Source organism: Podarcis pityusensis (genome assembly GCF_964106645.2).
Source record: "Podarcis pityusensis genome assembly, chromosome: 6".
NCBI classification, from domain to species: domain Eukaryota; kingdom Metazoa; phylum Chordata; class Lepidosauria; order Squamata; family Lacertidae; genus Podarcis; species Podarcis pityusensis.
The window spans coordinates 55,335,060-55,359,432 of NC_138030.1; the positions used below are offsets into that span (position 1 = coordinate 55,335,060).

At 40.0% G+C, this 24,373-nt stretch overlaps 1 protein-coding gene across 7 annotated transcripts in view; it reads left to right on the plus strand.

Annotated features, from left to right (window-relative positions):
* ELAVL4 (ELAV like RNA binding protein 4) overlaps positions 1 to 24,373 on the plus strand; it is a 96,436-nt gene that overhangs the window by 24,658 nt on the left and 47,405 nt on the right. For all 7 annotated transcript variants that reach the window (XM_081009510.1, XM_081009513.1, XM_081009509.1 and 4 more), the window contains exon 2: positions 21,969 to 22,209. In XM_081009510.1, the coding sequence (XP_080865636.1) occupies positions 21,969 to 22,209 (241 nt within the window). The remainder of the gene's footprint in view (positions 1 to 21,968; positions 22,210 to 24,373) is intronic.

Below are 24,373 nucleotides of genomic sequence, written 5' to 3' on the forward strand. Positions count from 1 at the left end.
TCCCATCCATTATTCTTCCCTTAACTCTACCTTTTAATATGAAGTAGTAATCTAGAAGAGCCAGGAAATACCAAGAAGCAGCGAGAAACCCTTAATTAAATTGGATAAAAAGGCAGAGAGAACATTGAAGAAACAAGGTCAGTTAAAGGCTGAACATGCTTTTTAGAAATGCTCTATGCAAGGCTGGCTGGGGCTATATTTGGGAATGGGAACATATATAAAATGCTGAAATGTTCCTTTGTTGCTAAGGTGAACACAATTATGCCCAGTACTCTACCGTGATGGGCAGATGAGATGTCCTTGGCCTGGCCTCTTAAGAGGTACTTTAATTTTAAATTAGCTTGTATCATTAAAACCAGCAGAGACAATGCTGTGGGCATATGTGGTTATCTGCACATGTAGGAGCACTGGATTGGGTGTTGATCCAATGTGTTGTGTGCCATTTCAGTGATCCTAAACCTTGATGATACAGGGGATATTCTGTTTGCCTGTTTACTTGAAACTGATGCACATGAATGTAGAAGTTGTAGTCATTTGTAACACTTCAAGGAAAATCCTTGCAAAGCGCTTCTGTGCGTGCTTAAGTGTTTCTGAGTGTTGGTTTTGGACTGTGATACCACTGGAACCTTTCCAGTAGACAACATCTTTAAATTCTGATCACTTTTGCATTGCCCTAGGCATATTTGCTTTTTGATTGATATGATACGTAGACACTCGTAATTTCTAACTCCCTGTAGATTGGAATATTGACCAGAAATACGCCTGTGTTGTAACCTAGAAGTTTTATAGGCAATGTTAGAAATTCACTTGTATTGTAACAATAAGCAGTACTTCACTCTGGCTGGTAATGTAAGTTGGCCTTGCAGAATAGCCTTTTTGATATTCACTCTGCTGGTTAGTGTATTTATTCTCCAGGTTGCACCTGAAAAATAGCAGGCTGGCTCCATCTTCATAAAGTGCCCTCTTTAAGCAGACTTAGCAGTGGGAAAGAGCTGTGAAAAATGAAGTGTAGCAGTCAAACTTGTTTAAAAACTCTCCAAGCTGAATTATAGTTAATAAAGGAGTGTTGTCTTTTCTATCGCTTTCTCTAACAAAGGTATTTTGGAATTAACATAGAAGTAAGTAGTAGTGGGGTAACTTTCTCCACCAATTAGTTCTAACTGGAGCTGGCCTTTTAATGACTAAAACCCTGGTGTATTATCAGCTTACATAAGAATTACAGAAGCCTCTGCCCCATGGATTTCAAGACATATTGGTTGCCGTAAGAAAAACCTAACCCTAAAACAGCTTTTCCATTAAAAACAACACCCTACACTTGTGTTCTACTTTTTGTGGAATACAAGGGTATTCTTATTCTGTTAGTGTTTATCATCACTAAAGCACACTGATAATTAAGATTAGACATATTTCATATGAGAATTGTGTTAACATACATTTGGCCTTGAAAGCTTCCTGTCAGTGCATATAAAAATGGAAATCAGTCTGGTGTTTATCACAAGCTTAAAAGACAAAGGCTGTGATTCTGCATTCAAGCTGCTTAAATCTTAGTGACCTCAATGAAATTTAAGAAGCCTAACTGCAGAATTTCCTGCCAAAATGTGGGCCTAAAGACAGTTGAATTACAGTATTCTGTTTACCTGCAGACCTAGAATCTAGATTTTAATTCCCTCTGGAGTAAGATAGAAATTCCCACTGAAACATTCAGATACCTTTTCTAAAATCTTCTGCAACCTTTAGGATAGTTTGAAAGGTGCTAGTAGTTGAGCTAAGGTGAAACATTCAAGTAGAATACAAAGGGAGAAGGTTGAACCATATAAAATGAAACTACTAGAACAGGGTATGCCCACCAGCTATTGGGAGTTGAAAGAGACATGTGTTTTGAAGGTTGATCTAAAATGTGTTACATTAACTGTCCGCTCATAAAGTCAAAGAAGAAGCATACATGGTCTTTTCTTCTGCCACCATCCATCTAACACTGGCACTTTTTTGGTGCTGCCTTCAATGTATGCTCCAACTGTAAGCATTTCTTAGTACTGAATTAGTTATTGAACTGAAGGTAATCCTAGTGCAGCAGTTGCCGCTCATTAGTGCAGTGAGAATGAGCTCAACAAATACATATTTTTGGGATGAAGCAGGCCACTTATTTATTTTGGATTATTCAGCAGATAAGCAGTGTTGGCGTGGCAGTCGGGCAAGGATCTGGTCTTCATTTGAATCAGTGTTGGAATAAATACTGCTGCCAGACAGTTGGGAAGCACCCATGAGAGTTGGCCAGCAGTAGACTCTGATGTGGTGTAGACCGGGCATCTGGGTTCCCACTGGGCAGCTGGGGGGAGGCTGGGCCCCTTTTGATCTAGGGGTGTGGCTTGATTAGCCCCCCCCTCCACCCCAAGACCTCCTATGGAGGTTCTCATTATGTTTAGATCCTGCCCAGTGCTGTTCCACCCAAGGTCATCACAAAGTATAGAATGCGTAACAGAGTGACCTTGACCATCCTGCCCACCTAGTACTCTCGCCAGATCCTGTGGGACCTTGCATGAACTGGCTTGGGAGGCTGCAGCCTGGCAGCTGCCGATCTACCAGACAACGGCATCCCAAACAAAAGGCATGGGAAGCTATGGTATAACATATTGGTCCAACTTTATCTACAGGTTTTGGTCTTACATTTAGGCTGAAACAAACGTGGTATTTCACAAATAGAAATGGGATCCAGACAAAATGTTGCTTGAATGCAGTGAGCAGTTTTTAACAACTCATTTTCAGTGTTAACTTTGAACTTGTAAATTTTATAATTTATATTTTATAATTTTATAATTAACATATACAGTGATGTCTCTCTTCCCCCCTTTTTCTTTTGGCCTGTATTGCTGTGCTGCTGTTGAAATGCATGTATTTTTGATTGCACAAATATCCTCATCTCTTTCTAATGTGTGCCAGGTGTGCTGTTAAGGTGCAGCTTTTACAGTGCCACATTGCAGGAGCCTTTTAAGAAGCAAGCTCCACTGAATTCACTGAGGCTTAATCCTACTTAAGGAGGGCTACAGCTTTGGAGCATCAGTTGTTCTTTCTGTAAGAACAGCTATTGTAGCGAATTAGCCAGGTCTAGACAGATTCATGCATTGTAAAGGCAAACTTATAATGCAATCCTAGTCATATCTATACAGAAGTAAGCTTCATTGAAATCATTTTGACCTGCAGCACAATCCTAGCCATGGCTACATCAATACACGTTCTACTGAATTCAGTGGGGCTTAGTCCCAATTAAGAGGGGTTTAGATTACATCTTTACTCCTAGGTAAGTGTATTTAGGATTTCAGTGTTAGTATAGCAACTAAAATGGCTTTGAATGTGCCCATTTGAAGGAACCAATTCAGTAGCTCTGCATAGTAGCATATGTGTTTGGAACACTTCAAAAACTTTACTGCGAGTTTAACCAACTCAGAGAATCTTGAATGTGGTTAATGAGTTGACATCATGTTTGATCATTCAGAAAGTGTGGTATATATTTAACAGTAGAACTGCTATTTCCGTAAAATGAGTATATTTTTAGTATCTTTTCTTTGCCAGCACTAGATCTGAAAAAAATATTTGTAAGTTGAATATTTGATGAAGTGGAAAATAAAAGCTGAAATTAACACTGTGTTTCTTATACAACTTTAGTTGGAAGTTTAGTTAGGTGTGGAAATCATGAGGTGTGAGTTAGCAACACATTTTAGTGAAGGAGGAGGAAACAATATTTTTCCACCACAGTTTTGGTCTTTAAAGGGCTTCAGTCTGGATCCCAGCGGTCCAAGTCCTGGTATACGCATGCAACAGAATGAGATGGTAGAATGAGGCAGTACCCACTTAAACCTGCAGGTGATAGGGAGTGCCAGGCCCTAAGATGCTAGTTTTCCACTTGCAGAGAAACTTCTGCATAGGGGGATTTTTTAATATTAAAAAAATGATTTATGCCTGCAGCCCATCCTGTGACCTGTCTCTGTCACCTTGTTTTGCTGAATATGCAGACCAGACCTAAGCTGCCCTTCTGCGGCTGTAGATTGCACATAACGACATAGCTAGCTTCCTGTATTATCACTTCATTGTCATGTCCTATACACTTGAAATGAACTGATAGATTATTCTCAATTTGTGAACAAAGTAGGAGACAGTATGAATGCAGGTGGACAGTAATTGAACATCATGCACCATTTGCAAGGTGTTACTAATCCTGTAGGGGCAGAGCTGTTTTGTAACCAGAATTTAATCTGTATTGTTCTCTACACAATTATTTTGTTATGGTATGCAGTGCCATGATCAACTTCAGGTGAGGAAACTTCAGTTAATTTAGGGTAACCAATTTGTGTGTTTATTAAAAAATAATAATCCTATAATCTATATTTTACCATTTTAATTTGAGATTTCTTTGTAGGATGAGGTGCACATAGGAAGAAAGGAAACACCGTTTATATTGTATGGTTATATTGGATACAACTGTAGTTTAAACTTGAATATCCCAAGTTTACCTATTTGACTGTCACAACTTCAGCTGTCTTGGGAATCAGATATTGGCTTTGATAGAATATAATTAATTTTGTATACCTTAATATTTTCAGGGTGAAATTTTGCATGACAATTAGTATACACATTTATAATCTCTATATTTGAAAACAGTTTCTTATTGGCTTGACTTGTTCATAATGATGAAACCTTGTTTGTATAACATAACATAACATAACATAACATAACATAACATAACATAACATAACATAACATAACACAAGTGCTCCTATTTTCCTCTGTCAAAGTATATATTAGAAGGCTTTATTACTGCCTTAAACGTCCAGCTGACTGTAACTGAACGGTCATTTAGAGTTTTATGCAGGAAGTATAATCCATTTGTAATATGTCATCTGCTGTTTGTTCTTCAGTGTAGCATTCGCCTGTGTTGTTACATGCTGCTCACATTTGACAGCAATGAAGTATTTCATTCACGTGCAAACTTAAGTTCATCTTTGCAAAACTTGCTGGTTTAGCAATATACCATCTTGTCTGCCTTTCAAAAGCTTTAGAATAACTGAAAAGTTGCAGCAGTAGGTGTTTGGTATCTCTGTGCAGATCTTGTGCATTTTTTGCCCTTGGAATATACTTTTCATACCTAGAGCTATGCTGGAGTCATGACCCTTAGACCATGTGTATACCATGCCATCCCTTTGGTTGGTGTTCTTTTCATCATGGTACACAGTGCACCTCAAAGCACCAAAAATGTATTCAGCTTCACCTGCTCCTGAGCATTTCAGACTCCTGAGAAATGCTTTAGTTACCATGGGACTAGATAGCTGCCACATCCTTAAATGGGGTTGCCTTTAAAATTGTCTACAGAAGCTCCAATTTGTTCAGATGCAGCAGCTAAACTTACTGGAGTTGTTTGTTGTTGGGACATTTAGTTTTCATTTTGCAACAACTGCAACTCAGAGCCTTGATGATGACCTTTTAAAAGCCCCAAGTGACGTGAATGTTGGTTGCCTAAAGGTTTTCTCCTCCCATACCATCCTGCCTATTCCTTCAGACCTTCTAGAGTGGGCTCTCCATGTCACAGCAATGACCTAGGCACAGTTGGTTGCAATGGCACATGGAAAAGATCCTTCTCCATTTGTGTACCTAAATAGCAGAACTTCTTACCTCAGGAGATGCATTTAGCCTCTTTTTATTGGTCTTGTGCCACCAGCTGAAGACAGTTCTTTCCCCGCAGGCATTTGCCAAGCAGTATAATATAATATTAGAGCACTGATCCCTGGTTTTAAAGTTTCCTTTATTTGCTGGCAGTTCTTTTTTATTTAATGTGAGGTTTTCCTTTTTAAAAAAGTGTTAGATCTTATGTTTTAATATTGGAGGGTAGATGCATTTATTTGATACATCTAATAAAGAAATAAAAAGTAGTATTGAGATTGGCGCCTTTTCATTTCCCCCCATAAGTGATCTAGATTCAGAGGTAAAAATAAGACATCAAGTTTGATAAAATCCCATCAGAGCAGTTTCCGCATGTGCTGTAGATGGAAGTGAGTGGCACATGGGGATTGTCAACCTGGGAAGGTAGCTCACCTAGGAGAAGGAAAACTAATCCTAAACCTCCGCTGCCTTACAGGATATCTTTGGGAGACGAAAAGGCTAAGGAGTAAAGCCTACACAAATCCACTGTAGAGTTTCTAAGATGGTTGGATGGCTCCTTGTACGCTTCATTCTGTCAGCTGCTCTAGCCAAGCTGAGGATACCATGCTCAGTGATAGCAAACACCACATCAAGGTCCAGAAGTGAGAACCAGGTTGCAGTCCCACCCCCACCCCCCGGTCGTGATCTCTGTAAAGGTTCCATGGACAGACCATAACCCAAATAGAAATGGATCTCAATAGAAGTGCTATCCAAGAATGCTTGCAGCTTGCCCTATCACAACACTCTCCACCACATTCCCCTAAGGGGGTTTTGTGACGGTTAGTTTTTCTGTTCAAGGAGTCGAGGCACTGTATTTTAAAAATGTCATCTATTAAATAAATATTGCTGGAATTTTAGTGAGCATCTGTAATTACAGGTGTGATAGTGTTAAACTTCTAAATATAACCATATATCACCAGAAATGTTTTCAAAGGCAAAACAAGTAACATCTCAACTGATCTGTAGAAAATGTAACTTGGAAAGAGACATTGCACATACTTTTGTAAACCAAATTTTTAAAAATAAAAATAAATTTTAAAACAAAAAAAAAATTAGATACTACTTAATTGCAAACAAAACATGTAAACTGATTTAGTAGTATTCCCCAGTTTTGCTGGGGAAACTTGAGTAACAGTGCCGTGATGTTCAACTGATAGAAGTAGAAAATAAATATTCTTGTGTTCATCCAGGTAGTGGTAATATCAGTGATAGTAATATCTGACTACATGAAGTATTTGGTGTCATTTGTGCCCTCTTCTCAGCTTCTTCCACAATTTAACATTTTGGCACACCTTTTCCCCTCTAAATTTTGATTTCTAAACTTTCCATCATTTCAGCTCTCCCCACCCCCTTTAAAAATAGTTGTGAATATGTTTCAGACCATGGGTAGGCGAACTAAGGCCCGGGGCCTGGATCCGGCCCAATCGCCTTCTAAATCCGGCCCGCAGATGGTCCGGGAATTAGCGTGTTTTTACATGAGTAGAATGTGCCCCTTTATTTAAAATACATCTCTGAGTTATTTGTGGGGTCTGCCTGGTGTTTTTACATGAGTAGAATGTGTGCTTTTATTTAAAATGCATCTCTGGGTTATTTGTGGGGCATAGGAATTCGTTCTTTTTTTTCCAAAATATAGTCCCGCCCCCCACAAGCTCTGAGGGACAGTGGACTGACCCCCTGCTGGAAAAGTTTGCTGACCCCTGTTTCAGACCTAGATTACATGTCAAAGTGTGCACCAGTGTATATCCAAAGAATCATAACTCTAAAACAAACATTTCAGTATTATCGAATGTTTCAATTCTAAGGATCTGTTTTAATAATATATATTTTTATGTCCTACCTTTCTTTCATCGTGGAAATGAAGGTTGCAAGCAAAGGAGTCCCAAGTGAGCTCCCACCCAGAGCATTCATCAGATGCTGCTTCAGCAAAGTTGTTACAGTGGTACCTCGGGTTAAGAACTTAATTCGTTCTGGAGGTCTGTTCTTAACCTGAAACTGTTCTTAACCTGAAGCACCACTTTAGCTAATGCGGCGTCCTGCTTCTGCTGCGCCGCCAGAACACAATTTCTGTTCTCATCCTGAAGCAAAGTTCTTAACCCGAGGTACTATTTCTGGGTTAGCGGAGTGTGTAACCTGAAGTATCTGTAACCTGAAGCGTATGTAAACCGAGTTACCACTGTACTTCATTCCCTTCCAACCATGCTCACATCAGTCCAAACACGAGACTTTATTTATTTTACAGTGAATTAGCACTTTAGATGGCCATGTCTCTTCCACAAGTAGGAAACACTAAAATACTTTCTATCTTCATCCTAGATCTGCCAGATAAACTGGTTGTAAATACTTTCCCAAGGAACGGTTTGTTATTCTGTTTCAAACTCTTAATTGGTGCCTGCCTGTTAAAGGCCACAATCCATTCTAAGGTTGGATATAGGAGATAAAAAGATATGTATTTGGTGAGACAGGATTATATGTTTTTATTTCCAGGTATTTGGTGAGAGAAAGTAGTATGTTTTTATTTCCAGGTTTTAATATTAAGTGCCCACTAAAGGAGCGACTCAAACATTAGATGGCCGAACATTATACGCTTGCACTGCTTTCTGCAAATTTCACTCTAGCCCCAATTCCCTTCCTAAGAAATCACTGCTGATGTTGTTCTGCGCTACTTTTTCTTTTTCTCTCTCAAGATACTTACTTGTACAGAATCAAATACATTATCATTAATCACACTGTTTTCAGTTTCATCAAATGAAAGTGTGTTTTAGGACTGGGTAACGGGGGAGCAGAAATAGATCATTAGCATTGCCCATTGCTTTGTGGATGTGTAGTACCTCAAGGTTGTATCCAGTCCTACTCAGAGTACACCCATTGAAAGTAATGGCCTTCTCTGAGCGTAGTTTACTTGGATACAATCCATGATGTTGGGCTCACCACCCATTCATACTTGACTATGGATAAAGAAAACCCATTTTCTCCGATAAAAATGGTCTTGTTTAATTGGACTAGAGGTCTGTTAAGAATAGCATTGTCTGTGATGGTGTCCAGTCTCGTGTCACAAAGATGTTTTCAAACAGGACAGAATGATTGTCAACCTCTTATTTGTCCCCAGCAACTGGCAGTAGAGGTTTATCACCTTGGCACATGTATATTTTCTTTCTGGCTTTGACGGCAAATATCCCTTGATTATGTCGTCTGAAACATACTTAGCCTTGTGATCATCACTTTATTCTGTGACGGTGAATTTTGTTGGGTTGTTACTCAGGTGGAGGTGGGAAGAAGGTGCCCCCCCCCCCCCGGGCCTACTACACTGAAGGAATTAAATCTGAAATCTAAATATATGAATGACATGTTCTGCTATTAAACTGTTTGTCATTGAACTATGACCCTTATGTCCTTTATTTCCTAGCAGTAGACGATTACAACAGATAGTTAAATTATCATCTCCCAAGTACTTAGGAAAGCAACACTGACCCTGTATGAGGATAGTTATGGTGCAACCATTATAAAATTAACTTACTTGCTTGCTCTTATCTATCTATCTGAAGATAGTAGCATAAAGATATAAAATGAAAACACAAAATAACTTAATAAAACCCCAAGACTCACAACTGAGATTGCCTCTTGCCTCCTTAGCAACCTCAGCATTTTCTAGCTGGTCACGGGCTAAGCCATTTGCAAAGTGTTTGCAGAGATGGCCTATGTATTCATACATTTCTGAAATTTAAATTTATTTTTTTTAGATAGGTGGCGGAAATTGAAAGCTCACCTTCCCATTGTGCATAGTTTGTTGGAGAGATTTCAGGAGTTAAAACATGAGAGATCTGATCATAAGAACATAAGAAGGGCTTGTTGGATCACACCAGTGGCCCATCTAGTCCAGCATCCTGTTCTCACAGTGGCCAACCAGGGGCCCATGGGATGCCAACAAGCAGGATTCAAGCGCAGGACCATTCTCCCCTCCTGTGATTTCCAGCCACTGGTATTCAGAAGCATTACTGCCTCAAACTGGAAGCATAAAATCCTATTTTTAAAGATAGAAGTTCTGTTCGTATATGTCATTCTTCAGACTCTCATCTCTGCAGATACTTGCTTGAAGTACAAGGAACACTGTAGTTAAACAAAACAAAAACAGCAAAAGATTGTTTAATACAGTGGTACCCCGGGTTACAGACTCTTCAGGTTACGTACGCTTCAGGTTACAGACTCCGCTAACCCAGTAATAGTGCCTCGGGTTAAGAACTTTGCTTCAGGATGAGAACAGAAATTGTGCTCCGGCGGCGCTGTGACAGCAGGAGGTCCCATTAGCTAAAGTGGTGCCTCAGGTTAAGAACAGACCTCCAGAACAAATTAAGTTCTTAACCTGAGGTACCACTGTAATTTTAAACAGAAAATGAATTTCTTGGCTAGAAAGCAAGTTTATTTCCGAATGCAAACTAGATAACAACAGAAAAGTATGTGAGCTGTAAAAAGGTTCACTCCATGCACACTCCGAGCAGCTTCTAACACATGCAGGGCAGCCACATTGAAAGAGAAATGGTACGATTGCTAATGCCTGCACTGTATCTTCCTTGGCTTCTCCCCCTCATGACATTTACGCTGCCATTGGCAGGCAGTTTTAAAAACTTAATTGCTATTGGAATTTCTGAGGGAGCAGATAGTAAGAGAAGATTTTACTCCTCCTGCATTCTGTGGTGTCCTCTCCATCCCCGCCCCCCAAGCCTGAAGTTTTGGGATAGTTTTTTTGGTGGACAGGTTCTGCTCTATCTGTTCATTCCTCCTTGGGCCACTTTCAGAACCTAGGTGATGGGTGTGTCTGACCTCTCTAGAGAGGCAGAGCTCAACCCAGTGACTGACAGCTCTGAGATGGGTGGCATTAGAGGTACAGAGGAAGTGTTGGAGATGAAAGCAGGGCTGAAGAGGGAGGGAGGGCTTGGGGTTCTTGTCACAGGCGAGCAGGTTGAGGGATCCTCCACTTGGCTCCTTTCCAGTATCCTCACTGTCAGGCTCCCCCAAGTTGGGCACCTCCCCAGGGTCCCTACAAACCATCTACAGTGGTACCTCAGGTTACAGATGCTTCAGGTTACAGACTCCGCTAACCCAGAAATAGTACCTCAGGTTAAGAACTTTGCTTCAGGATGAGAACAGAAATCGGGCGGCGGTAGCGGGAGGCTCCATTATCTAAAATGGTACCTCAGGTTAAGAACAGACCTCCAGAACGAATTAAGTTCTGAACCCGAGGTACCACTGTACCTGCATCGTCCTGATTTGACCAGCCCATGACTGTGTGTGTGTGTGTGTGTGTGTGTGAGAGAGAGAGAGAGAGAGAGAGAGAGAGAGAGAGATGGTTCCACTCATCATTGGCATGTGACCCCCAATAAGTTAATCACCAGGGAATGTTGACCTTGGACAGAAAAGAGTTCCTCACCTATGATGAGTGCAGCAAACTCAACAACACAAGAATACCTGTTTGCTAATATGAACAGAGACTATGCAGACAGTGGTCATTTTTGCTGTGGTTAATTAAAAATATATGTGCTATTTTTGTCTTGGAACAAACTCTTTAAAAGCCGAAGCTCTGTGGTTATGCTAGAACTAGCTCAAGAGTGCAGTCTATGTAGGGATTTGTAGCTAACACTGTTTAATTATAAGAAATATTGGAGTAAATTTGTCAAATATATCTTTGTCACATACATAGTTTCTGGGATAATTCTTTTTCTGTGAGCAACACCTTGGTGAAAAATCAGGCTTTTATTGTGAATTTTGTCAGCATTTTGACTAAAATAAGTTTATTGATGCTCAGAAACATTTATGTAAGGATAGGTTGCATATGGCTATGGAGCACTGGTGATTATCAGAAGGCACATAATTTTTGCTTTCTAATTCTCACAAATTTTACACATCAAGAGCCATCTTGGATTTGTCACACTTGGAAGGTAATAGTTGCAGGCCCCTAATAGCATACAGTAAGTTGGACATACCTTACAGATATAGTCTTGTATCTTTCTAGATAATGAAAATGACGAGTAAATGAAGCTTGTATATAAGTAAATTACTTGTACACTTCCTGCTCTGCTTTGTTTCCAACATGTCCTTCAGGACTCACTAGTCCCAGTCTTGACTTGCTCTGTGACCATGACTGCAGCAATAGCTTCACAGCATCTACACTGCTACCATTTGTCTCACCCTCCTGGTAAGGTTGTGTCTCTGCTGGTTCACCAGTGGAGCCAATTTGGTGCTCCCACCGGTGTGCAGCAGTAACCATGCTGTCACCTTGTAAGCAGCTACTGCTGGGGGCTATTAATATGGCTTTGTCCATCAGATAGAGCCGCTCCTGTCTGGGTGGCTCTCTCAGTAGCAGAGCAAGGGCTAATGCAAATGTAATATCATGTGAGATAGAGATGGAGCAGAAGTTTTATTCAATTCTTATGTCTGATTCAGTTCTTAGCTGTGATACCTGCAGTCCAATGACTCTTGGGACACTGTTCTATGATTCTCATTTAAAGGCAGACCTACCTAATTTGCACTTTTCAAACTGAAGCACAGCCATCTTTTAAAATTCTGGGACTTTCTGAATGCAGAACACAGGCTGTACCATTGAGCTACTGCCCCTCTGATTGGATTCTCCCTTTTCAATGACTTCTGTTATACTATGGAAAAATAAAAACCAGCAGGAGATCTCATCAAGTCTTCTTTGGCCCTAACGTTATGCTAGGATTCTTTTTAAAGAAAGTTGTAGCCATAAGCATATGCTTCTCTCTTTTTTGGAATTGATATTGGCCTAATTCAATGATGGCCAAACTTTTCCCTCCAGCTGTTTTTGGACTACAACTCCCATCATCCCTAGCTAACAGGACCAGTGGTCAGGGATGATGGGAATTGTAGTTCCAAAACAGCTGGAGGGCCAGGTTTGGCCATCACTGGCCTAATTCATGCACCACATTAAAGTATAGTAGAAACAAATGGTCATTTTATGTGAGAGTGCAGTCTGCTGCTGGAACACTCTCGTTCTGCTCTGGACCCTACTCTTGTTGTCTTTGCTTGTTGTGTCTGAAGCCAGGCAGACTCACAAACCAAAAGTGATAACCCAACAGTTTGATGGAAAGAAACCAAGAGCCTGGATTTGGATTGTTGTGACAAACCAGACTCTGGCTTGTTTCTGGCAGCGCAGCAGAAGCAGAGCAATAACTTTTCAGAAGCATGTACGTTAAGATACAGTTTGTTCTTGATTTAATATGATGTGCGAACCAGTCCATTTCTCTCATGCAATATGTCAAAAACCAACTAATGTAACTGAGACAGAAGTAGAAATGCAAAAGTAGAAATGCGAGTCTGGGATCAGAATTACAACCTGTTCTGGTACTTTTTCTAAAGGATTAGTTTAGAGGGGTTTCTGGATGTACAGACAGCTGCAATATCTAGGAATGCCTTTTCCCAGCTTTGAGTGGCGTACAAGTGCACACATTCCTGAAGAAAGCAGATCATCCATTGTTACACAGCCATTAATCATATCCAGTGATATGAGAGCCAGTGTGGTGTAGTGGTTAAGAGTGGTAGTCTCATAATCTGGGGACCGGGTTCGCGTCTCCGCTCCTCCACATGCAGCTGCTGGGTGACCTTGGGCCAGTCACACTTCTCTGAAGTCTCTCAGCCCCACTCACCTCACAGAGTGTTTGTTGTGGGGGAGGAAGGGAAAGGAGAATGTTAGCCGCTTTGAGACTCCTTAGGATAGTGATAAAGCGGGATATCAAATCCAAACTCTTCTTCTCTTCTTCTTCTTCATCATCCATATTAGATTATGGAAACACGCTGCATGTGAGGTTGTCCTTGAAAAGTGTTCAAAAACTCCAGCTGGTACAAAACATTTTGGCCAGAATAATTTCTACTGTTCACTTTTCTGACCATATTACTTTGGTCTTGCTTAAATTACACTGGCTTCCACTTTTGTTTCTTGCTCCAATTCAAGGCACTTGTTATTGCCTACTTTGGGCTGCCTTTGAAGATGACCTGGAAACTTCAGTTGGTCTAAAACGCAGCAGCCAGATTACTGGCTTGGTTTCCATTTAGAGCTTATAAGCCCTGTTTTAGAACAGCTGCATTGATTGCCTGTTTCCTGGCCCAGTTTAAGATGCTCATGCTAATGTTTAAACCCCTAAATGACTTAGGTCCCAATAGCTGAAAGATTGCCTCTTCCCCTACAGATCTTCTTGGATTTTAAGTGGTTCAAATGCCCTCAAAATCTTGAGGGTTGTTGGCCCAGGAGAGAAGATTCTCTCTAGCATCCCTGAAATTGTGGAATTTCTGCCTAGCATAGGTGCATCTGTTACACAGTAATATATCATGGCTGAAGATGCACCTATTTGCTCTGGCCTTTGACACTATTATATATGATTTTAGAAAGCAATTTACAATGATATGAAAGCATACTTACCCCATAAAATACAATATAAAACCCTGTAAACGTTTAAAACATAAACTTCAATATATTTTTGTTATTTATAGTTCAATTATTATGCAGGTATTTTGCCTGTTACGGTGCCCAGTAGTATGAAACCATAAAAGTGCCAATTTTTAACTTACTCATGTTACAGGCTGAATCTTACATTTTATATAAAAGTTGTAACGTTTTGTCACTCAAAACTTTAGACATTGATAAGCATCTGTTAGACCAGAAGCTTGTAATTTTTCTTGACAAGTTATTTCTGCAACTAAGAAGTTCTGTTTTTCGCTAGGGTTCTTTGGAAAAATGTTGATGATACCCTCATACATTTTTGCAGGATGTTGTGTCAAAATGCAGAGGGTTAAAGATTTATTTTGGGGATACTGGATTTGCCTGAAGGCAGAAATACTCTGAAACCTAGTTTTCCCCTTTTATTTGGAGTTCATAATGTATTTATTAAGTAAATAATAGCAAGTCTTGTTGTGCAGTACAGAAGCTTTAATAAAAATAGTAAATGACATTGAAACGTGGCAGTTTTGTTATTGAGAAGAAAATACACTTTTGAAGGTCCCACAGATAAGCTTTTATATTATTTCCATGGCGTTTTTTTTTCAGATACCAGCCTACTTAAGCAAGAATAAGTTTATTGATTGATATATTAAGAGGTTAAACCCTGTCCTTGAAGCACAGTATCAGGATTACTTCCAATAAAATAGTGAAACACTATGCAATAGCTAACACATATCAAGAAGACATTGATTGCACAATCTAAACAAATTTAAGCATTTATCCCAATGTTTTAAATAGAAGAAATTAAGTATTTGTTGAAAGCTTATGTCCACTTCTCTAGGAATAAGCCCCTGTGATCTTATTGAGACTTCCTTTTGGGTTTGCATGTATGAGATTGTGTTGTAACTCACCCTTTCAAATCAACACTCGTGAAAACCTTGGATTTGGATTTACCTTATACTTGAGGGGCATTTCTGTTTTGGTCAGAGTGTGACATGAGAGATTGGCTGGAGGTAAGAGAGAAGACATTAACTGATGTGATTTGATCACAAGGATCATCAGTATATCCTTTTGCTTTCTTCTAGTATTTTTCTAACATTTTGGCTAGAGGAAATATGGGTTTATCATGTCTGCACAAGATGAAGGATTTGGGGGTCTCACATTTTAATTCTTCATTTCCTAGAGTAGTAATGCTATATCAGCAACTGAGGATGGGTGACTATGTTAATTTTTGGCTTCTTATTTTTTTGCAATATTAAGTTCGATTCTTCACATTTTCAAATCAGGTTGTAATTTTTTAAATGCAAATTTCTCCTAATATACAATTTTTTGCACGGATTCTTTTTAACATGCATGTTTTTTGCAAAGTATTTGTATTTTTCACTAATGAATGCATTTATATGCACACTGTACCCCACTGTAGGCATATTTTACATATTACATGACTGGAGAACAATATTGCAAACACTGGAGATGTGAATTGTGGAGGATGGCTGTGTTATAGTTTGCATATTATTTCAAAAAGTGTGAATTGGGTAAATTAGCTTTTAAATGCAAACTGAATCCATTTTCTCCCACATCTCTTATCAGCCACAAAGGAAGAATCAAGAAGCTGCCAAAGTGTGTGGCACAAAAAGTTAGGAGTATCTCACCACCTAATTTACTGGAATCTGAAGACTTCCCGGGTGGGGGGGGGATCAAGAATACAATTTCCCAGTGCAATATTATTGGCAAAGTTCATTTCAGCTTTTTAGAAGTTGACACTACTAAAGTCATGATGGGTGGAACTAATACCCCTAGATTGAGTTTATCATATTAACTTAATTACTTAGTGTGTGTTTAAAATACTTGATTAATTGGACATGGGTTTTCTGTCTATTAGCTGTAACTTGGACTGAGTTAATATAGGGATTCAGACTGGATTCAGATAATCAAGAAAGGAGTATAACTGTAGATTCAGGTAGGTAGCCGTGTTGGTCTGATGCAGTCAAAATATATAAAAAATATTTTAAAAAATTGTCCAGTAGCACCTTAGAGACCAACTAAGTTTGTTCTTGGTATAAGCTTTCATGTGCATGGTATCTGAAGAAGTGTGCATGCACACGAAAGCTTATACCAAGAACAAACTTAGTTGGTCTCTAAGGTGCTACTGGACTATATATATATAGAGAGAGAGAGAGAGAGGAGTATAACTGTGTTTTGTATTTCGTTTTAAATGCGTGGACTAGCTACCGTAATCTTTCAGCTACAAGTCAGGTTCTGAAACATGGATGCTATACATGCTGTAGTTTGCAATTGCAGAATAGAGCACAGTGTTGAAAATAATTATTTTAAAGGAGTGCATTTCTGCAAGTCTTAAGTTTGCAATGGGTCCCCTCTGACACTTTGTTCTGACATGCAAAAGCATGTTGGAATGATAAAGAATTGCCTTTGACAACAGAATGCTGCATTATTTATCAGTGTTTATTTTATGAAATAATTTTCTAAGTCTGTTCATTAATTAACATTTAGAAATAATATGAAATTATAGTTAATGAATTTTTGATAAGTTATATTTTACCACAGTGACTTTCCTTGCCATTATAAACTTTCACAGTCCCTTTGAGTATTTCCCCTCCCTTTTAATTTCAGAACCCATCCAACCAATTTGGAAGTGATTCCATTTTATTACCATATTTCCCAGTTCCCTTTGCTCACTTAGAAATTGCTAGTTTGTGAATGCTTGTCAAACTTGTTTTAATAATTTTGGGGGGGTTACTTTTGTTGCTCATTCAGACATACTTTCCTATTGGAAATAGATGTTTTCATGTACATGCACAAGTCAGATTGGGATTTAATAGATTTTATTTCTACAATGTGAGGTTCTTTCCAGTTCAGTACCCAGATGTTGCTTGACATCTGAGAATATTAACATTTTTTAAGAAAATGAACATTTCCCTGTATTGATCAGGGGCAGTGGGAGTTGTAGTCCAATAACGTCTGGAATAAGCCACATTGGCAACCTCTTCTTTAGGCTATGGGGCAACTGAGTTTAGAAGCTGCAATAAAGGTTATTGTAATTTAAGTTGTCCTTGTTGATACCACCACTTTGCCAAATAAGTGGAGATAACGGGAAGAGGGAATGTAAAGAAAAGAGGCAAGAGTAACAGGATGGATATAGAGTAACAGGGAGAACCACCTATCCACCTGCCATTATATTTTTCCAAGTGATTGTTCCTCAAGGGAAGCCACTCTTCCCTTGCAGGGTTCCAGATATATAGTTGTATATCCTGTGAGATTTCAGGCATATTTGCAATGGTGTGTTGTCTCTGAAAAATTCCATCTACTGCGAAGTGCACAGCAGTGCCCCAATTCAGCTCCATCTAGGTTTGGAAACTCCACTATGCACATGATGCTTGTGCATCCTGAAGGCTTTCTTGCTAACTTAAATAGAGAGGGATGGGCTGTACCAAGTGTTCAACATGAAGTGTGTATGGGAATAGGAAAGTCCACTTATCAGGAGCTCTATGTGTGTCTGGGTGTTAGGCTTTGAATTACAATATTCTGGTCCTTGATGCTCCGTGGAACAGCATGCTTCATCTGCCCCACCATTTTATTGCTGAGCATTGTTTGAAGAAAAAGGAAGGGTGTTCCAGGAAAGGGCAGAGAATTAGAGGCTAATGCTTAGGTGCAGCACTTGCATAAGGCAAATGGAGCTCCATTTCCTCTTTTCACCTTTTAGTCCAAACTTTTTGTTGATGGACAGGGGATAGGAGAGGAACAGCTTTATGTTCTGCACAGATAGCTCTTTAAACATGGGTCAAAAAGTGGCAACTCTACATGAAGTATATACAGGCTGACTGTTGACTTGTCTGTCTTATTTAAAGGAATGCGGATTTTTGCTTCTTGAATTGTTTTGCTGGTCCACAGCATCCATCAGTATTTAGATTTGAAATCTGCTTGATGCAGCTGTGTGAGCACTGGGGGGGGGGGTATGTTCAGTTGAATTGGGACTCTAGAATACAAATAGAGATTTAAGGTTTGAAATGTGGGTGGGAGCAGGGGGGGAATGTTGCTTTAGCAGCCGCTCATATTGCCATAGCCTTTTTGTAGGAGGAAGAGCCAAGGCAGAAATTTCCTGAATGGCTGTGAGTCCTGGGAGACCTGTTCCCTGCCTTTCAGGCCTTTTCTTACCTGGCTTGGGAGGGTGGGGCCCTGACTGATTCCAGCTACAAAAGCTGAAGCTGCTGAACAGACTCTTGGGCTGGGCTTTTGTTTGGGGGGCGTTTTCTGTTGAGGGAGGTTCTTGCTGTTGGCTTTGTCTTTATTTTAGATCTTGTTCTGATTTATGTGGAAATCATTCAGGTTGGTTATGTATTTTGGTTGTGTACTGGTAGTAAGATGGAGCCATTACCTTGATCTTCTACATCAGTGGCTCCCAACACAAACACCACCACCACCAAGAGATCGCTTGAAAATTACTGAGGGTCTTGGTGGAGCACTTAATGATTTTTATGCCTGCTGCAGCTATTATAACGTGCACTGCTAGATCATAAGGATATATGTCCAGTGCCTTTGCTATACCTGTTGCACTGTATAGGCACATCCTCACTTGCACATGATCAGCACACGTGTGACGGCTGACACGTGTGTTGTTTTCAGTGCCAAAAGGGGGTGGGGGCGGAATGGACTTGGGCATGTCCAGGAACAGACTCCCCTGCATAACCAGGATTCCCCTGTAGTCCATGAAGTTGTGGCCCAATTTAATCCAATAACAGTTTGTGTCTGTCATTAATTGCCACCTGCTCCTGCGCTGCCAGCTCCACTGTTCTTAGGTCTGCAAAGTGGTTCTCAGAACTGCACTTTGTGGTATATGTGCTTCCTGTGTTTATATCTAGAATACTAATGCAAAGATTGCATTCCAGAATTTCAAAAACCAACATCGAGTTAAACACCGAGAATAATCGTATTTTGATTTTGCTAGCACTCTTAGAATTTGAAGCAGAGTATTAAGCAGTAGGCTAAATCCCCCTTACTTCCACAACTTCCAATATCATGTATGTGGTCTTTCTGAAACAAGAAAGCTCTTGAGAAAAGCTTTTGATTACAAGTGGTGCATGAAACAAAATACTGCAATGTGGAGTGCTTCTGCCTAAGATCACAGCCAGCTATGCCCTCACCCAGTTTCAGCCCCTTCTCCTTTTCCATCCACGCCCTGCCAGTCAGCATTCCATGCCTGCTGAGCCATTGACATTAGACAATGTTATTTGCATGAATGGTGTTGCTTTGGCTGCGTAACAGTTGGCAGGTTGAGAATGAGTTTGCCATAACTATACATTGGTCTCCGCCCCTGCGAGGCAGCTTGCCCACCTGCCCAAGTCCCTTGCCCAGTGCTTCCCAACATCCAACAGCCAGCTGGTTGCCAGGCACTTGGGAACCGCAGTGTAAGGGTTTGTGCCAGCCCTGTGCTTGGCATTTTCCAAGTGCTGAACACATGGCTGGCAGAGCTACTTTCTGCAAGGATCAGCTGTGCTAGAGTTTCCTACAGGGAACCAGTTTGCATATTTTATCTGGCAGACTTGAAGACATTGCCCACCAGCTGATAGGTGGTGACTTCAACCCTGCTTTGTGCATATACTGGCTGCATGATAAAGTTCTCCACAGGGAACTTGGTCGCACAGCTGGCCCAGTTGTGCCTCTGCCCCACACCTGATGTCACATATGATATCATATTAGGCAGGTATGTATATTTTGGAGGGGCCCATGCCTTGCCTAACTTCCTCACCCCCGTGTCTTTACTTTTTCTACCAAGTCAGCAAGTCCCCCCCAAACAGACCCTAAGATAGTTTTTCTGAGGCTTGTAAGAAAATTGTTCTCCTAGCCATTTTTGCAAGAGGAAGTGTCATCTTCCTGGTGGTAATTCTATTATTTCAAAAGATGCAGTGAACCTTCCTGTAAAGTGGCTGTCCAGTTCAAAGGGTAACCATCCATTGATGACTAAGGATTCCTTGGGAACCCAATAAATATTATGATTTTTCTCCTACTCCTATGCATCAAGAAGATTCTGATGCGGCAAAGGATGTGTCTATGCATGCATCAAAAGATGATGATGACAGAGCTGTGGCTTCCCGCTTCCTAACATTTGCAGTCCTGGTGAATATTTGTGAGAATTTCACACAAGGCAGCATGCACCTTACGTTCACAAACCTGTCTATGAACAAATACAGTTTGTTAATTGGTTGTTGCAGAGTAGTTTGTGTCATCAGTAGTTTGCCCCCAACTATTTTATGTTCCTTTTGCACAATATCTTGCATAATGAAAGCCTAACTAATTTCCTTTCATTTATTCATATGTAAAATTTAGTTCTGAACTTTCATTGCTATTGGCCTATGTAAGGAGACAACTTTGAAATCTGTAGCATTTGAAAATTGTAGGTTATGCTCAGAACCATGTTTTTGTTTTTTCTCTTCTATGATAAGAATAGAACTGTTAAATGCATTAGTTTGCTTTCATAACTCACTATGGCATACCCAATAATAGTGTGATGGAACAGTGAGAGATTGTTCTTAGAAATAAAGTTAAAGCATCTTTAGGACCAGGTGGGGTCACTAGGTCTAGAGGTGGTAGCTCTCCATTTGAATCATTTTAAAAGACTGAAAGAGTGCACAACTTTTCTGCCCTCCTCTTTCAGTTCCTTTGCCCATCTGCTGTGGAAGATAGGACACTGGTTTTGCACAGTTGGTAAAAGGAAATAATGATAGCATTCCCCTTTTTCCAATCCCCACTTCTTTCAAGTTAAGAAAAGCAAACATCCCTAGATCACAATCAGCATAAGTGTATGATAGAAGGTTCAGGACAGACAACAAGAAGTACTTTTTCACGCCGGCTATTTTATTCAGAGGGCTAGTGCACACATGTCTTGCTTGCATAGTTCCCAGAGGCTTCTCGTTGGCCACTGGGAAACAGAATTCTGAGCTAGATAGGTATTTGATCTGATCTAGCAGGTAATTTCTTACGTCTTAATGAATTATGTTGAATAATTCTGTATGATTTTAAAGCTTGCGTATCCTTAAAAGAAGAGAAGTTGGCTTAATAAGAGTTTTACATTCCCCATCTTGTACCCCCCTTTTAAACAAACAAACAAAATGAAGAGGTTCTTCCAGTTTCAGCAAAAGTGGGGCTGTTTACTTGTGCAACATTAGCTCAAATATATAAGTATTTGCAGTTTCAGGCCTTTAGTGTAAGAATAAATCAAAAGAAGCCCTTGGTGATAAATGTAACTGAAGAATCCGGGCCTTTCAGTGATACAAGTAAGTGTGTTCGGTAGAGACTTGAGAGGTTATTGCTTCAAGCTGATCACAGTCACATCTTTCTGTAGCTTGAATGCCCTAGATAAACCTGTCACAGCGCTGGGTGTTACAGTAATTAAATAGCTAATGTATTTTTACCTTTTCAGTTTCTACCTCTATATGGGACTCTTCCACTTACATGGAACTATGATTTTAATCATAGTCATTATACCTTAAATCAATTAAATTGGTGTGGTGTAAATACACATTTGTGAAAAAGGTTACACCAGGAAAAGAGAAATTAGCTTTTCATTAACAAAAAAAGGAGGAGAAAAAATAGACGGGGAGGTTTTATTTGCCTCTGCATCTTAGTATGTGCTCTCTGCCAAAGACTAGCATGACCTACTTTACAACAATAGCAGAAGAATCAAGCTGGGTTTTTTTGTTAACTGTCTTAAATTGGCCATGAATGCTACCTACGTATTCATTTGTAAGTATCTTTTTAAAAATAGCAACTGTATCTCAGACTTTCAAGATGGTATTTCCCTCCCTTTTCCTTTCTGTTCTAGATAATTAGCACCATGGAGCCTCAGGTGTCAAATGGCCCAACATCCAATACAACCAATGGACCTGCCAGTAACAGTAGGAACTGCCCTTCCCCTATGCAGACGGGGGCTGCTACAGATGACAGCAAAACAAACCTCATAGTCAACTATTTACCCCAGAATATGACCCAGGAAGAGTTCAGGAGCCTTTTTGGGAGCATTGGTGAAATAGAGTCCTGCAAGCTTGTGAGAGACAAAATTACAGGTAAAGTGCTTCATTGTTTTCTTATTTCTTGAGATTGGGACTTGCATGCCGTGGGCTTCTTTTTCTTTGACTTCTGACAAGGTCTTTACAAGTTGCCAAAGTTTACTACATCTTTTTTATAAAAACACTTTACATTGCCCAGCAATATAGAAATCATGTGTCCATGTTTCATTACGATACTTCCCTCAGTCATCCAACACCAGTGGCATGAGGTATGCTAGATATTCTGAAGAAGAGCAAATCGCACAAGTGCCTGTGTGTGAAATTACAAGATGAGGAAGCTGAGATGCCTTAGACCTAGATGAAAGTAGTATCATCCATATGACCAGGCATTAACCATAGCTTTGATGTAACACACGAGGAGGGGCGCTGCTGCACACCTCACCTCCAGGCTACACTGCTACTTACCAAGGGGGTGAGGGGTAAGACAGTGGGGATGTCAGCAATATGTGGATATAGCGGTGGAGCCAGTCCAGCGCTCCCACCAACACGCCTACAGACTGCCCAATGAATACGTATAGATGTTTACTGTGAATGTAGTACCATGAGGCCTAGGTGGTGGAAGTAGATGCAGGGGTTCTCATGGGGACTGAATTTCTAAATCAACGCAGAAAGGGCTGGAACCATGGAGGTGAACCTGTTTGCAAGTAGGTCACACAACTAACTCATAATTTCAGCTCCCTTTCAAAATTAGGACCATTTTAGTTTCTTTTATTGTAATCAAAATGTGTATTCTCTTTTAAGTTATCATCCTGTTCCTCTCCCTCCTCCACTTTATAAATTAAAATATGGTTCTTATGTTGATTCAGTTTAGTTCATCATTATGGATTGTTTTCTATAGACAGTTTGGTACAGCTTAGATACAGTATGGTAATCAACCTTTTCCCAGTACTAGAAAGGTTGACTAAATTTGGTGTATTCTGGACATAGTTTGTTGGGGTTAACAAGCCAGGGTGGCCCAATTAGCTTGGTAAAACAGCTCATCTTGTTTGCTTCATTCGTTATTGAGAAGAGATGACTGCTGCCAAAATGTGCAGAGGAGTTAACAAACTTCCTGCTTTAGTTTCTTTATTTCATGGTAACAATAATAATATATGACACATTGTGAAGAAGCAAGCCTTTTAATCCAGAGGGTTTAGGAACTGTATTAAATTGACAGGAGCATGTGGTCAAGGATGAATGGTGTCTTGGGAGGGGCTGGTAAGTTAGGGAGGTTCAGGAAAGGGTTTGGTGAAAGAATGGGTATTATAAAATCAGCTGAAGCAGGAATGGATATGACTTGAATAACAGGGAAGACTTGTAGACAAAGGGAACAGTGATGAAGCTTCAGGGGGAACACAGAAGACCTGTAGACATAGGGAATAATGATGAGACTGCAGAGGGGAACAGTGGTGGTTCAGATGATCATGGAGAAGGCAAGAAAATGCAGATGAGAAGAGCTAATTGAGAGTGCAGTAATTGAGAAGATTTAAAAGTAAGAACTAGAAGCATAGAACATGATAAGGAATCAATGTAAAGGCTTGAAGTGACACATTTTGACTTGGTTGAAAAGAGTAGAAGTGGCTGAAGAGGACTTGGAAAGGGGAAGTTTGGTTATCTATGAGAGAGGTGACCAGAGAATGAGAAACAATTAGAGACTAAAGAGCTGTGTGTGGAATTTAGATGTGCACACTGGGACTTAAACCTCCCTCTACCACATTTAATAGACCCGTACATCATTTCAAAACCCAATTCCAAAACTCATGAGACTCTCCAGAGTGTCACCCTATATATATACCATGAAAAACTGAAGCTGGAGCCAAAAATTTATTGGGGTTATCCGTGGGAATCTCCATCCCAGCTATAAATAGGAAATTGAATACAGGACATTGAAAGAGATTTAGAGGCTGCTTGAGTGTAAGTAAAGAAAAAAGCAGGAGGAGTCAAGGAAAAACTGGTATCTCAAAGAGTGACCAAAAATATCTATATACAGTTAGTGGGAAAAGCAATGAGAATGGATATCATCTACATGTAGACATGCTAACAAGAAGTAAGCAGAGGATGATAGAAAAGGCTGAAGGCAAGTAGATGAGAAAATTGAAGCAAGGCTGAAAAAACCCCAAAGGAGATGGGATGCAGGTAATGGAACTGAAGCTGATTCAGAGCTGGAAGAGCTGGAAAATAG